This window comes from Pteropus alecto, unplaced genomic scaffold (genome assembly GCF_000325575.1).
Source record: "Pteropus alecto unplaced genomic scaffold, ASM32557v1 scaffold461, whole genome shotgun sequence".
NCBI classification, from domain to species: domain Eukaryota; kingdom Metazoa; phylum Chordata; class Mammalia; order Chiroptera; family Pteropodidae; genus Pteropus; species Pteropus alecto.
The window spans coordinates 1,629,120-1,643,540 of record NW_006431079.1 but is presented as its reverse complement, the minus strand read 5'-3'; the positions used below and the strand labels follow the sequence as shown (position 1 = coordinate 1,643,540).

General features: G+C 33.1%; 1 protein-coding gene across 4 annotated transcripts in view; it reads left to right on the top strand.

The window, feature by feature from the left end:
* The window catches only part of SBF2 (SET binding factor 2), a 367,203-nt gene that overhangs the window by 235,545 nt on the left and 117,237 nt on the right, over nucleotides 1-14,421 (top strand). For all 4 annotated transcript variants that reach the window (XM_015596647.2, XM_015596644.2, XM_025038517.1 and 1 more), the window contains exon 16: nucleotides 918-1,067. In XM_015596647.2, coding sequence (XP_015452133.1) covers nucleotides 918-1,067 — 150 coding nt within the window. The remainder of the gene's footprint in view (nucleotides 1-917; nucleotides 1,068-14,421) is intronic.

Genomic DNA, 14,421 nt, shown 5'->3' with positions numbered 1-14,421 from the left:
TGACTCATCATTATTCTAAACATCTACTACAAGGGGCTAGTAAAGCATGTCAAATAAAGAGTAAAATTTTTACCATTACACTAAATGACCCCAAGCTTCTTTATGTTTTGAAGTTGTTTGGTTTCCATTTTGGGAGGAGGATTGATATGTTATAGACTTTTTTTGGCTTCTCTTGTTTTCGGCTTTTACATCCTGATCTTGTACTTGTACTTGCTTGTAATAACATTATGCCCTTCTGCTCTCAGACTTCTTCACTTCCTACTTATTTGCTACTCTGTCTGCTTTTAAGGTTTTCAAAGTTAAATAAACCCTTTGTTATTTTATACAAAGTATATTAATTTTACATGGTGAACTGGAAGAGGCATTCTTGTGAGTGATAAAGTGAAAGAGTTTTAATAAACCTATTCTGTTTATTGCTCTGAGTCTTTTTTCATTATGACACTGAAATGAGAAGAGATTGTAGAATTTTTCAGTTATAAATTAAAACTGAGTAGTGATGAAATAGCTGACCATTTTAAAAGTAGAAAATCACCTGTGTTTTGGGTCATTTTAATTTTTCTTTCTACTCTTGCCCTGTGGCCAGTTATTGAAAGGAGGTGTCTAAGCATCAGTGGCTTTGACTCATAATCTGAAGCAGCAGTCATTCTGATGACCAAAGTTTAAAAATGTAGTTAATGTTTTTTAAATTTATCACATAAACTCATTCTACTTATTTCTCATGCTAATTTACAAATAAAAATAACTATAAATCCATCTATTTAAAATTGTTCTTAATAGAAAAGCAGCTCTTCTCTAGCAGTTTAATTTTACTAGTAACTGTCAAATGGCTTATAGGATACACTTGAATTTTCAGTGAGATTAAAACTTAATTTTTTCTAGTGGTGCCTTTTGTTCACTTCCACCTCTCTTTTCTTCAGACACTTCCTGCTGCATTGAGAGCTCTTAAAGGAAAGGCAGCCAGACAGTGTCTCACTGATGAGCTGGGTTTGCATGTCCAGCAAAACCGGGCAATATTAGACCATCAACAGTTTGACTACATAATAAGGATGATGAACTGTACTCTACAGGTAATTTTTAGTTCTTTTAGGTTATTCTTATTTGAGAATACTTATTTTTCTAGGAGATTCAGTAATTACCGATATATCAAGTTCTTTGGCCTTCCACAGCTTATAGGACGAAGAGCCAATATCTGTAGCATTTCAGTCAGAAACGGTTATTTATTACTCTGCATAAATCTTAAAAGTTTTTTATTCTTTTTTTTTTGTTTTCTCTTGAAAACTACTAGGTTATTTTACTAGTTCTTTAAGCTTTCTGAAAATGAAGTCATCTTTAAAATATTTGGTTATATGTTATTTAATATCTGTATTCATGTCAGCTCTTTCTAGTCAGTTTTCACTTGTTAAGTATTTACCAAGCACTTTGTGTATATGATCTTATAAATATAAACTTCCCACAAAATCATGAAGACATAATTTAGGAGAAGCAAATAACCTGATTTCCCCATCCTGTCTCCCTTGTTAGGTATTCTGTGACATTGATGTAATATTCTTTACAAGCAATGCAAAAATCCTCTCTCAAACTTTTTGTACAAGGAGAAAAATGTAATTAAATATTAAGATTTCAAACACAATCTGTGGGACTCCAGAGAACCTAAATAAAATGCATATTAAATTCTGGTAGATTGGAAAGTGAGAATTACAGGATGTAATTGATAATTATATGTAGATGAAGAAGGCCTAAATAAATGGAAAGATGTACCATGTTCATAGATTGGAAGACTCAGTATTATAAAATTATAAAAATCAGTTTTCCCAAAAATAAGAGGCAATGGAGGAATTCATTGAAAAGAAAACATACAAATTTGTCTTCAGCATCACTAATCATCAGGGAAATGCAAATCAAAACCACATTGATATATTGCTTCACCTTTGTTAGAATGGCTGTTGTCAAAAAAACAAGAAATAAATATTGACAAGGATGTGGAGAAAAGGGAACCCCTGTGCACTATTGCTGGGAATGTAAATTGAGAAATAGTATGGAGGTTCCTCAGAATTAAAAAGAATTACCATAAGATCCAGCAATTCCACTTCTGGGTATATCTAAAGAAAATGAAAACAGAGTATCAAAGAAGTATCTGCACTCCCATGTTCACTGCAGCATTATTCACATTAGCCAAGATACAGAAACAACCTAAGTTTTCATCAGTAGAAGAGTGGATAAAGAATATTTGGTGTATATAAACACTGGAATATTATTTAGCCATGAGAAAGAAGGAAATCCTACCATTTACAACAACATGATGGTCCTTGAAGACATTATACTAAGTGAAAATAAACAAGCAGAGAAAAATACTGCATGGTGTCACCTGTATTTGAAATCTTAAGGGGAAAAAAAGAGAAAATGCACACTCTTAGAAACAGACACAAACTTTTAGCTATAAGATCAATAAGGCCCAAGGATCTAATATAAAACATGCTGACTATAGTTGATAACACTGTATTATGTAATTGAGATTTGCTTAAAGATTAGAACTTAAATGTCTGCACCAAAAATAAATAAATAAATAAATGGACAAACGAATAAATAAATATGTGAAGTGATGGATGTGTTAATTAATTCAATCATTGGAATCCTTTCACAATATATACCTATATCAACTCACCACAATCAACAGTTTAATTATTTCACCATTTTATTCATCAATTATGCATCAATAAAACTTTTTAAATTTTTTTAAATTAACTCGATTGTAGTAATTAAGATAGCATGGTATTGGACAATTATAAACAAATTGACTAATGGAACAGAATATAGAGTTCATAAACAGATGTACACGTATATGGAAATGTGATTTATGACAAAATCGACATTTCAGATCAATGGCAAAAAAGATGAAAAAAAGATAAATAATGCCAGAACAGGTGGATGACCATGTACATGTAATGTACCATGTATACAAAAATGTGCAAATACCTCACACCACACAGATCAGTTTCATGGGGATTAAAGATTTAAATATGAAAAGCCAACCAATACAATTTTTCAAACAGAATAAAGGAGATATCTTTATGACTTTAAGGTGGGAAAATATTGACACAAATAGTGCCAATCTTAAAAGATTAATTTGACTACATTAAAATTAAGAACTTCTGTTCGTCAAAAAATACCATAAGGAGAGTAAAAATGCAAACCTCAGAGTGAGAGATTTTTGTAAAGCATATGACCGTAAATGTATTAGTACTCAGATTATAAAAACTCTTACAGATCAATAAAAAGATAAACAGCCCAAATTCTAAATGGATAAGAGACCTAAAAATGTATCTCGGAGAAAAGGAAAGGAAACCCACTTGGATAATAAGTGTATAAAAAGACGATCTTAAAAAAAGAAAAGATGATCTAGGTCAATAATTGGAGAAATGTAAATAAAAACCACCATGGGATAGACTTCTGTTTATATTCACTATTTTGTAATAATTTAAAAATTGGATAATGTCAAGTATTGCTGAAGTTATGGAACAAATGGAACATGTAAACTCTGCTCATTAGAGTGGAAAATGGTATAATCACTTTAGAAAATGTAATAAGATATAAGATAGCAAGATAATTTGTCATTTTCCTCTAAAGCTGAAAATGAATATAATCTGTGATCCAGTGATTCCATTCTTCAAGGAGCTCTTGCCCATATACACCAAGAAGCATGCACAGAAATGCTCATTGTTTGAAATAGCAGAAAACTAGATACAATTCATACACCAACCAGCATAATAAATAAATTAGGGTACCTTGTTATATTGGAATATTATTTAAATGAGAAAATGAATGAATTACAACTAGCTACAAGGAACAATGTGGATGAATGTCAAAAAAGATAATTTTGTGCAAAAATGAAGAGACAACTCAATTACGATATGGTTCTATTCATATAAAATTCAAAATGTAACATATTAGGAATATTTAATTTAGGAATACAACATGTGGTAAAACTATAAAGAAAAGAAAAGCAATGTATACATATATTAAATCATGTCGTACACTACAATTTTTTTGTCAATTATACCTCAATCAAGTTAAAAAAAAGGAATAATTAACAAAATATTGAAGAAAATTACTTCTGCGGGACAGAGAAGAAGGGCAATGAACATAGAGATCTTCAAAAGTAATGGTAATACTCTATTCCTTGAACTAGATATATGGGTATTCATTGTATCATTATTCTTTATAACTTTATGACTTATAAACATTAACGTCTTCGGAGCTGCTATTAGGTTTTTTTGCAGGGCATAGTTATCTTTTCAAACCCATTTCAAAGGATATCTTTCTCAGAAATTCTAACTTAAAGTCTAACATCAATGTAGTCTTATAACAAGCACTTTGTAGTTTGTTTAAGCAAATTGACAAGATCAGAGATGATTCACTTTTACCGGAAATACAATCTTATTTTAGAGTATAAGAGATAGTTATAATAGTTTATAATAACAGAAATTGCAAGTAACCTAAATGTTTAACACTTGGATATTGATTAATCATGGTACAGCTTTTCTTTGGAATTGTTTGGCTACTAAATAGGAAGAGGTGGGTATATAATATGTACCTGTATTGAAAAATTTATATATTGCTAGGTGGGCAAAAAGGAAGTTACAAAAAGTAAATGTGATTTTATTTTTGACTTAAAATTACATGTATGTATGTATGTATGTATATCATAGTAAAAATCTGGAAGGATATTTATACTAAGTTCATAACAGTGGTTTAGAAGATTAGAAGAGTTTTGACCTTCAATTTAAACCTTTCTCAGCTTGAAACACACACACTCACACACACACATATACAAGCATAATTAAATTTTATAAAATATAATAAGCATCTGTTTTATAATTTTTAAAGAAGATTCTCATTTTTCTAGGAAGGAAATTATCAAACACCTTTGTGAGAAGACTATAACATAATTAATGTGCCCTAAAAAAAGCCACATGTCTTTTGTTACTTTGGTACTTACTTTGGTACTGTAATTATAGAGAACAAAGGAATTTGATTAACAAATCAAGGTCTCTAGAAACCCTAAAGTTAGGTAATTTTCTGATTTTCTATACTAATTGATGATAAAACTACAAAAACTATTTTACAGTGCTTTCTTCATTAGTATTTTCTGTGTTGTTAACTGAAGGACTAAGTTATAAAGCTTTCTTTAAACTTAATTTTAGCATATACTAGTTAGTAAGTCACTTATAGCATAGTCAGGTACCCTTGGGCTACAAATATATTTCTTTTTCCTTTGAATAGTTACATGTCGGAAAAAAAGAAGGCATGGATCTTTTTGCTGTTTTCAAACACACCTGGACTGATGGGCACATAATATTTCATAATTCAATATTTAATAAATACATAAAACTAGATCCTATCCTCATCCCAGTGCATGCTGTTATTTAACATTACATAGAGGCTCTTCTGAGTTATAAATGGGCTCACATGTGCTATACTTATTTTAATGAGTTATTTATTACCAACTTGGGATTTATTAGTATTTCTATTCTTGCTGCAACAACCTTACTTGTGGGGATTTAACATGACATTCTGAACATTTTTTACAAAAGTGTAGAGTTTCAAGGCAGAGAGGCCAAACATCTGTGTTGGTGTTTTAAGAAGAAACATTAACTAAGTAAACTAATTTTTAGGTAGTGGTAATTTTTGCTTTTCCTGATCTTGAAGTTATTCTGTCTTTCCTGTCCTCAAGGGAAAATTAAATGGAACATGAGTACTGCCAAGGGCCTATTTTGTTTATCAGGTTCTTTCAATGCCAAGATAATTTTTTTTAAAGGACCGGTTTATGTAGGTTATAGATTATTCTTATATATCATCTTATTTCAAATAACTGATCATATTTTAGTATTTTTTAATAACTGAAACTACTATAAATCTCTCTAAACATATCAGGGCCTTAACTATTTCCATTTTAGCAGATAAATGATGAAAACTCTTTATGTGTCAAGATCTTAGCCATGATCTTTTAACAGTAAATTATAATTTGAAAACCTGATTATATCTTCCATTTCCAGCATCATAATAAACTACATATTATGAGGGACCCTCTCACTAACATAGAAATAGATCTTAGAAAATTACCAAAAAAAAATGACTTTGATACATTTTTTTCTCAAGGAGAAAAGGAAATCTTTAATAGGTCCTCCCTTTATTCTCAAGAAAAGGACAAATAGAGAAAACCAAATTCTGAGCAATTAGCAGTTGGGAAAACTAGATTTGTGAGCACAATTCACCTTTGGCCTCTGTAACAAGAGTTAGTTGAACCTGAGAATTTTGTATCAGGCTAGGACACTGGAAGAAGAAGAAAATAATCCTTATTCAGTAGCATGCTGCTCACTCTTGCCTCCAAAAGTAACAACTGTAAATCCATTCTAAAACAATGCAACCCCAATTTAGGCCATCAGGATTCTCATAGATTAAATTCAATTAGCTATGAACTCACAATTTAAAAATGACCAAATACCAAGGAAATGAGCCAATATAGATTAGTGTCAACAGAACCAACAACAGATTTAGACCCCTAAAAACTTTATATATTGGAATTATTCAGTTAGAATATAAAATAATTAAAATATTTCAATGAATAAAAGATTGAATACAAAATAAGCAAATAACAAGAGACTAACAGAAATGGCCAGGTAAGTTTAAATTATGTAATCATTAAAAGTAAAAACTCAAAGGATATGGAAGATTGTTGTTAAGATGTCATTTCTCTACAAATCGATCTGTATAGATTGAATGCAATCTCAATGAAAATTGCAACAGACTTTTCTAGAAATTGACAAGCTCAGTCTAAAATTTATATGGAGATGCAGGAGACTTAGAATGTCAAAAGCAATCTTGAAAAAATTAGAGGACTTAATATTACCTGATTTCAAGACTTACTATCAACCTCAATAATCAGGACAATGTGGTACCAATATAAGTAAGCATCAACAAATAGATCAGTGGAAGAGAGCACCCACAAATAGACCCATATTTATGGGATTTTAGAAAAAGACACCAAAGCAATCCAATAAGGAGAGAAGATTTATCCACAAATAGCGCTGGAAAAACTAAATATTCATATGGCAAAAAGTGAACCTTAACCTCTACCTCACATCAAACACAAGAATGAATTTGAGGTAGAGCATAGAACTAAACATAAAATATAAAGCTATGAAATGTTTAGGGGAAAACATGGAATAGTTTCATGACTTGGGAATGGGCAACAGTTTTTTAGGTCACAGAAAGTGATGACCAAAAAAGAAAAAAATGATCATTATACTTCACTGAAATTAAAACTATGCTCATCAAAAGACACCATTAAGAAAATGAATCGGTAAGACTGGGAAAAACTATTCCAAAAATATGTATGTGGCAAAGAACTGGTGTCATCTTTATATAAAGAACTTCTACAACTTAAGAAGAAACTAAACAAAAGATATGTGAATGGTCAATAAACACATAAAGAAATGCTCATTATCATTAGTTGCCAGGGAAATGCAAAGTAAAACATTATGAGTAACTACCATTGACCCTTGAACAATGCAGGGATTGAGGAACTGACCCCTTCCCCTGCAGAAAATCTGAATATAACTTTTGACTCCCCCAAAACTTAACTACCCCTGGTTGTTCCTCAGTATCCAAGGCAGATTGCTTTTAGGATCCCCAGTGGGTGTTGATTGCTTTTAGGATCCCCAGGATGGTGTTGATCAATACATACAGTTGTCCCTCTGCATCTGCAGGCTCCCAAACTCAAACTGAAAACAGTAGAGATATGTACTGAAAAAAATCAAGCATATCAGTGGACCTGCGCAGTTCAAACCTTTGTTGTTCAAGGGTCATCTGTACTGTATAACCACCAGTATGGCTAAAATTAGAAAGACTGACAGCACCAAATGTTGGCAGGGTTGTAAAATAACTAGAATTTTCTCTCACACTTTATTGTTGAGAATGTAAACTGGTACAATCACTTTGGAGAAAAGCCAGAGATTCTATTAAAACTAAGTATATACCTATCCTACTATCCAGAAAGTTCATTCCTGGGTCTTTTCAAAAAGAAATGAAAACATCTACAAAAAGATTTACCCAACAATATTTGTGAGAGCTTTATACATAACAGCCTAAAACCGGAAACAGCCCAGGAGTCCATCATCCAGAGAATAGATTTTTTAACTATTATGTATTCATACAATGTAATAATACTATTAAGCAATAAAAATGAACGAACTAACAATACATACAACCATTTAGGTAACTCTTAAAAATATTATGACATGTTTGTCAAAACTCAGCGAATGTACACTTAAGATTTGTATGTTTTACTGTATGTGAATTGTGTAGCAAAAGAAAAAATCTATAAACAAATATTGAACTCTAATGATATGCATGCTAAAGCACTTAGGGGGAAATATAATTGATGCCTGCGATTTACTTTGAAAAGCACTAAAAATAAGACAAATTAATTGGTATATAGATGGATAGATAAATGATAAAGTAAGCATAGCAAAAAGTTAATGATACAATCTAGGTGGTAAATATACAAGTGTTCAGTGTAAAATTCTTTCAACTTCGATATATGTTTGAAATTTTGGGGCTAAAGTAAGTAAAGAAATAAACACATAATTACAGAAACTCAAGGGATAGGTTAAACATCAGACTAGACATAGTGAAAGAATTATAGTGGACTGAAATACATGTCTGAAGCAATTACACATAGCGGGACAGAAAGAAACAAGAGGATGGAAAATATGGAAGAGACGTTAGGATACATGGAGGATATAATGAGATGATCTAACACACTGCTATTCAAAGTGCTAGTTTGTGACAGGATTAGGAACTTGTGCCAGAATGTAAATCAGTGACTTTCAATTCATTAAAAGTCTTACAGTGTGGGGCGGGGCGGGAGTGGGGGGAAGAAAGGTAAGCTACTTAAACAGTGGGCTCTGTGTGATGTCAGCTGGATGTGATCAATATATCTAAAGTAACCAAGGATCTTGTCTTATTAAAGAGGAGACACTTCAAAGTTGAACCTCAGTTTTGTCACAGATGAAAATTCCAGTCACCAACAAAATGTTTTTATAAAATTTCATTGGTTACTGGATAAATTCTTGTATTGGAATTAGGCTAAGGTTGCTGAATAATGTAGGAAACCACAGAGGTTTAAAAGTATGAGAAAAAAGGTTTCTCATCTGGAACCCCAAGCTTTCCCCATCAGATTGACTTAATCTAGAAAATTTTAAGGACATACTGAGAGATTAAAATATTATCCTGGTTCTTAAGGAATTCACAGTCTAGAAGGAAAAATTTACAGGTAAACCAGTGTTTATAATACAGTATTTATAATACAGTGGGATGTGCATTCATAGAAAAGTACTATGAATCTTATTATGGGATTACTGGATTTAGTTTGGAAAGAACATGGTCACAGAAGACATTTGTTAGACAAGGATTGGGAGAGAGAGTATTCCAGATAGAGGAAGTTGCCAATAGAAAAAACTATGAAGAGGGCCTGTGTTTTGAAAATTGAAAAATATTTTCATATTGTTGAGTGTAGTGTGAAAAGGTTGGGGAGATGAAATGGAAGAAGTAAATAGGGTAACTTCTGATTAAAGTGAAAAGATTGAATATGTACATTTAATCTCAGCTACTAACCCCATTAAAACAAAAGTAAAGGATTTTTTAAAAACACGTAAACCTACAGGCAAAACAGGAGAGGACAACATCATTTTGGAAACTAGAAAGCTGATGGACGAGTGACTTTACTTAGCAGACCAAAGAAAGCTTTCTTAATTGACAGTTATAAAAGTACTAAAGCAGCCCAATTTGCAGAACTGTAAAAGGCTCAGTAATTAGGGACAGCAAGTTATCTCTAAAAGCAGGAGGTTATGGTGGAGCTAAAACATTAAAAAGAGGATTGGTTGAAAGTCTCCTTAAGATGCAGTTGGATTTCCCTCCCAGATCCTTTTCCAATTCTGTGTAAACAGCCAGCCGCCTTTCCTTTACCCTGACAGAAGATTAGAGGTTTGTTTGTGTATTTATTTTTAAGAGAGAGAGGACATCACTAGCCTGGGAGACACTAGGTCTGGCTGAGGGAATTTTTGTTTTGTTCCAAGCGGGGGGGTTAAGCGAATGCCAAATATTGAGAATACCAGTCAACTTTGTCTTCAGCTTCCAGAACTCTGGCAGCCTGCCATCAAGGCAGGACATTGGAAGACAGTTCTCTGAGAAATGTGGCCAGCCAAAAAGAAAAGATTTTATTAAAGATCTTGAGATTAGGAGTGTCTCAACAGAACAGCTCAGCTAGGTCATGCTATAAAGCTCACAGTCAACCAGCTTCACCATGTATATACATTCCTTTTATTTTGTCATCCTATGGTTTACTTCTTGTGGAGGGTGACCTAAACAGAAGGGGCCATTGAACAAAGTTCCTACTTTCCACCATTGTTCCCCAGCTCAGTTTTCATTCCCCACTCCCCCCTTGTAGAAGAACCATCTAATCAGCATCCATAATCGTCCTGGCCTTTTCCTTTTTGGGTACCCATATCACTCTGACTGCCTCATTCAACCTCAGCTTTCTTTTGGCTCTGAAACTGGGTCAGCCACAGTCACTACTGCCTCTGAAAGTAGGCTCAAAGACATTAAGTAATTTTCCAGAATGACACAGTTTGTAAATTGAAGAGGCAAGTTCTAAATCTAGTTTGTGTTTTGTTTGTTTACTCTATGCTTTCAACTCACTGATACCATGTTCTTCAAAAACTGTGGGAGTAGGTACTCTATAACTAAAGTTAGGTTTAGATCTGGAACCTGTATTCTGGAAACTTATGGATCTTCATTTTCATTTTTTAAAATAATAGTTACTACTGAAAAACTCACACCTTAGCTGAATGAAAACAGACCTTGTTTGTATTGTTCATCATTTTATACCCAATATCCAGCACAGCACCAGGTACGCAGAAAGTATTCAGATATTGTTTGAATACATGAATGGTTACATAACTCATGGAAGCAGTTATTATTGAAATAAGAGTCTACTTTCATAAGTTACTTATCAAGGAACTAACTTGGTTGTCAACAGCTTTGAGTTTCACATTTAGGAGAAAATTCATTAAGTTAGCTATTCTAACAGCTGTAAGATTCAGGCCAAATCTTTGGCTACCGTCACTCAACCAAGACCATAGATGAGAACTCTTTGACAAATCTAGTAGAAACCTTTTAAGTTCCTATCTTATTTGACATGTGTAGCGTTTGATGATGACCACTGCCACCTCTGAAAAACCCACTTTCTTTATCTTTGATGATAACATTTCTCCTTGTTTTCTGCTTTTGAATCTCTTTTTCAGTCTCTCTGGTGGGGCTTCTCTTCCCCCATCCTGCAAAAGGTGATGTTCACTTGTATCTGTAGGTTCAACCTTAGAACTTCTCCATCTAAGATTCTCCCTAGATAATCTTATTTATCCCCATTACTGTCTTTACTTATGCCCTCCAAATCTTATCTCAAGCTCTAATCTACCTCTTATGTTCCAAAACTGGATATCCTGTGGTAACTGTCCATCTTTACTTGAATGTCCCAAAGCTATTTAGATGTTATATTCTAAACTGAAATAATCATCTTTACTCCCATTTCCAGCCACCAGCCACGAGCCACAAACTCTTCCTCCTGAATTTCTTAGTTCAACAAATGATACCAATAGACCAACAACATGGAATTAGTCTCTTTCTCTTAGCCTTCTCCTCATGTCTGATCAACCACTGAGTCCTATACATTCTACTTCCTAATGTCTCTCAATTCCATCTACTTTTCTCTCTCCTTAAATTCCACTATGCTGATTTAAGTCACCAACATTTCTTACCTCTGTTACTGAGCCAACTTCTTAACTGGTCTCCCTACCTCCATCTGGAGCCATTCCTCTTGTACGTCTGTCACTTTGTTTTACCAAAATGATTATTCTGCAATTCACGTTGGATCTTGTCATTTCCCAACTTAAAATCTTTTCCCTTTGCCCTCAGAGTGAATTCTAATTGTATCTTGGTCCCTTCCTACCTCTACAACTTCATCTTTGACTGCCGTCGGTCCTCTGGCCTTTGCACATTTTATTGCCTTAGTTTAGAACACTGTTTCTTTCTACTCTTACTCCTCAATTCTCCCTTTCACCTAGCCAACTCTTACTTATCTTTTAATCTCAGTTTAGATGTCACTTCCTCCTGGAAGCCTTCCTCAGACCATTCATTATGGATTGGTAGCCATTTCTTTGTGCTTTCACTGTATCTCATACTGCCCCCATTCTATCCACTGTGACCCTGCAATAGCACTTATCACATATAATGAAATTGCCTGTCAACTTATCAGTATTCTCTTTTATGTCTGGCATGCAGTCTTTCAATAAAAGTTTGATGAATGAGTAAATGAATAAGTGAATATAATATAAGTAGCTGCTTGTCTCAGCAATTTCCATCTCTAAACAAGCCAGTAGCTTTTACCCTTTCTTGGCTATAATCCAGTCCCCAACCAGAGCCAGTCTCAGTTCACTTTTGTGTCTCTGTGCACAAAATATCTAAGAGAATATAGATGTATAGTTTGATAATTCATGACCCCTGCTTGAAAGTAAAACTTAAAGTTTACATACAGCTGATCTGTACTGTCCCAATAGACAGTACTGTTACTGATATATTTAAAGTACAAGTGTTCAGACCTACTGTATTAGAATCACCAGGGATGAAGCTTAAGCATTTGTATTTTTTTAAAGTTCCACAGGTAAATTTGATACGTAGCTAGATTTGAAAAATCATTGTCCTATTATCTAATGTACTCATTTTCAGAACTTTTCTTAAATTTTTAAAATGTGCATTTCTGGATTCCATCATCAGAATCTCTGATTTGGTAATCTGGAAAGGGATAGATTGGAGTTAACATTTAAAACTTTCAACAGTGAAGTAGACAGCTTTTAGATACACAATCCCCTTTGCATAGTAAAAGTCCCTACATTGTTGGGGAGGTTGGAGTAGATGTCCCCAAGGTCCATGATCAGGATCCCTTTTCTTTGTCCTTGCCCACTAAAAGCAATCCTAGCCCTCCTTTGTTTATAACACATCATCATCTTCAGTCCATGTGCAGTCCCCTTCTCATTTATTTATTTTTTATCACCATTATGCTCCCAATCTCCTCCAATAATTTTAATGTGTTTAATATATTATTTTTATGCAGATGGTCTTAAAAATTGTGTATTATTTAGTGCACATGTATTTTTAATTTATGTAAATGGTACGAATATATTTCATTCTGTTTCTCTTCTCAATCAGCATTATGTTTTTAATATCATTTTATGAGGCTAGTATAAATTTGATTCCAAAACCAAGTAAATATATTAGAAGGGAAGAAAAAAATAGTCCCATTTTTCATATTGTTGTAAATGTAGAATTCCCAAATAAAAAGTTGGCTACTTGGTTCCGGTAAGGCATTAAAAAAATAAAACATCACGATATGCTGGAATTGATCCTAGGATTCTTTTAGTGTAATTCACCACATTAATAAATTACATGCATAATCTCTTCCACTATCAATATTACCGCCCCCCCCCCCGAGTGGTATATTTGTTAAAATTAATGAATCTACATTGACACATCATAATCACCTAAAGTCTATAGTTTACTTTTTGTTTCACTCTTGGTGTTGTACACGCTTTGGGTTTAGACAATAGTATAATGAGATATATTCATCATTATGGAATTATACAAAGTATTTTCACTACCCTAATAATCCATTGTGGTTTGTTCACCCCCCTCCCAATTATGAATGCTTTTGAATCTAATCAGGTCAAAACACCAATTCCAGATTTCCAGCCTTAAGTTGCTTTTCTCTTGAAACTACTTCTAGTACAGGTCAGGAAAATTGTTAAGTAGCACTTTTCATTGTCTGCAAGTTTGTTATGTTATACTTATCTCAGTTACATCTGTCTAAATGCATAGAAAAGACCAACAGTAATTTCCAAATATTCTGTGCGATAAAATAATTGCTTTTGCAAATTGAATTCAAAATATTATCTTACCTAGTTACATCAGATCTCATTGAGTGTTTACCATTCGTTCCTAAGGAACATTTAATGGAAATTTAACAGACTGCTGACAATAATAGATTTGACATTCTGTGTTGAGTATTTGAGGACAATCCATGGCACGTAGTAATATATATTTTTGATGAGGTTAAAAAGTTGAGTTGTACATGTAATGCACATATGTGCTAGTGAAACACCTAGCTTTACCCATTCTGCATCTCATCTTGACCTTGTTTTCAAGTAGTCATTACATGACTCATAAAATTCTGTTTGTGAAGTATAAAGTATTTATGATGTGCATTATTTAAAAAATAACAATCTAGAAAACATGCATGTGCCCAACACTCAC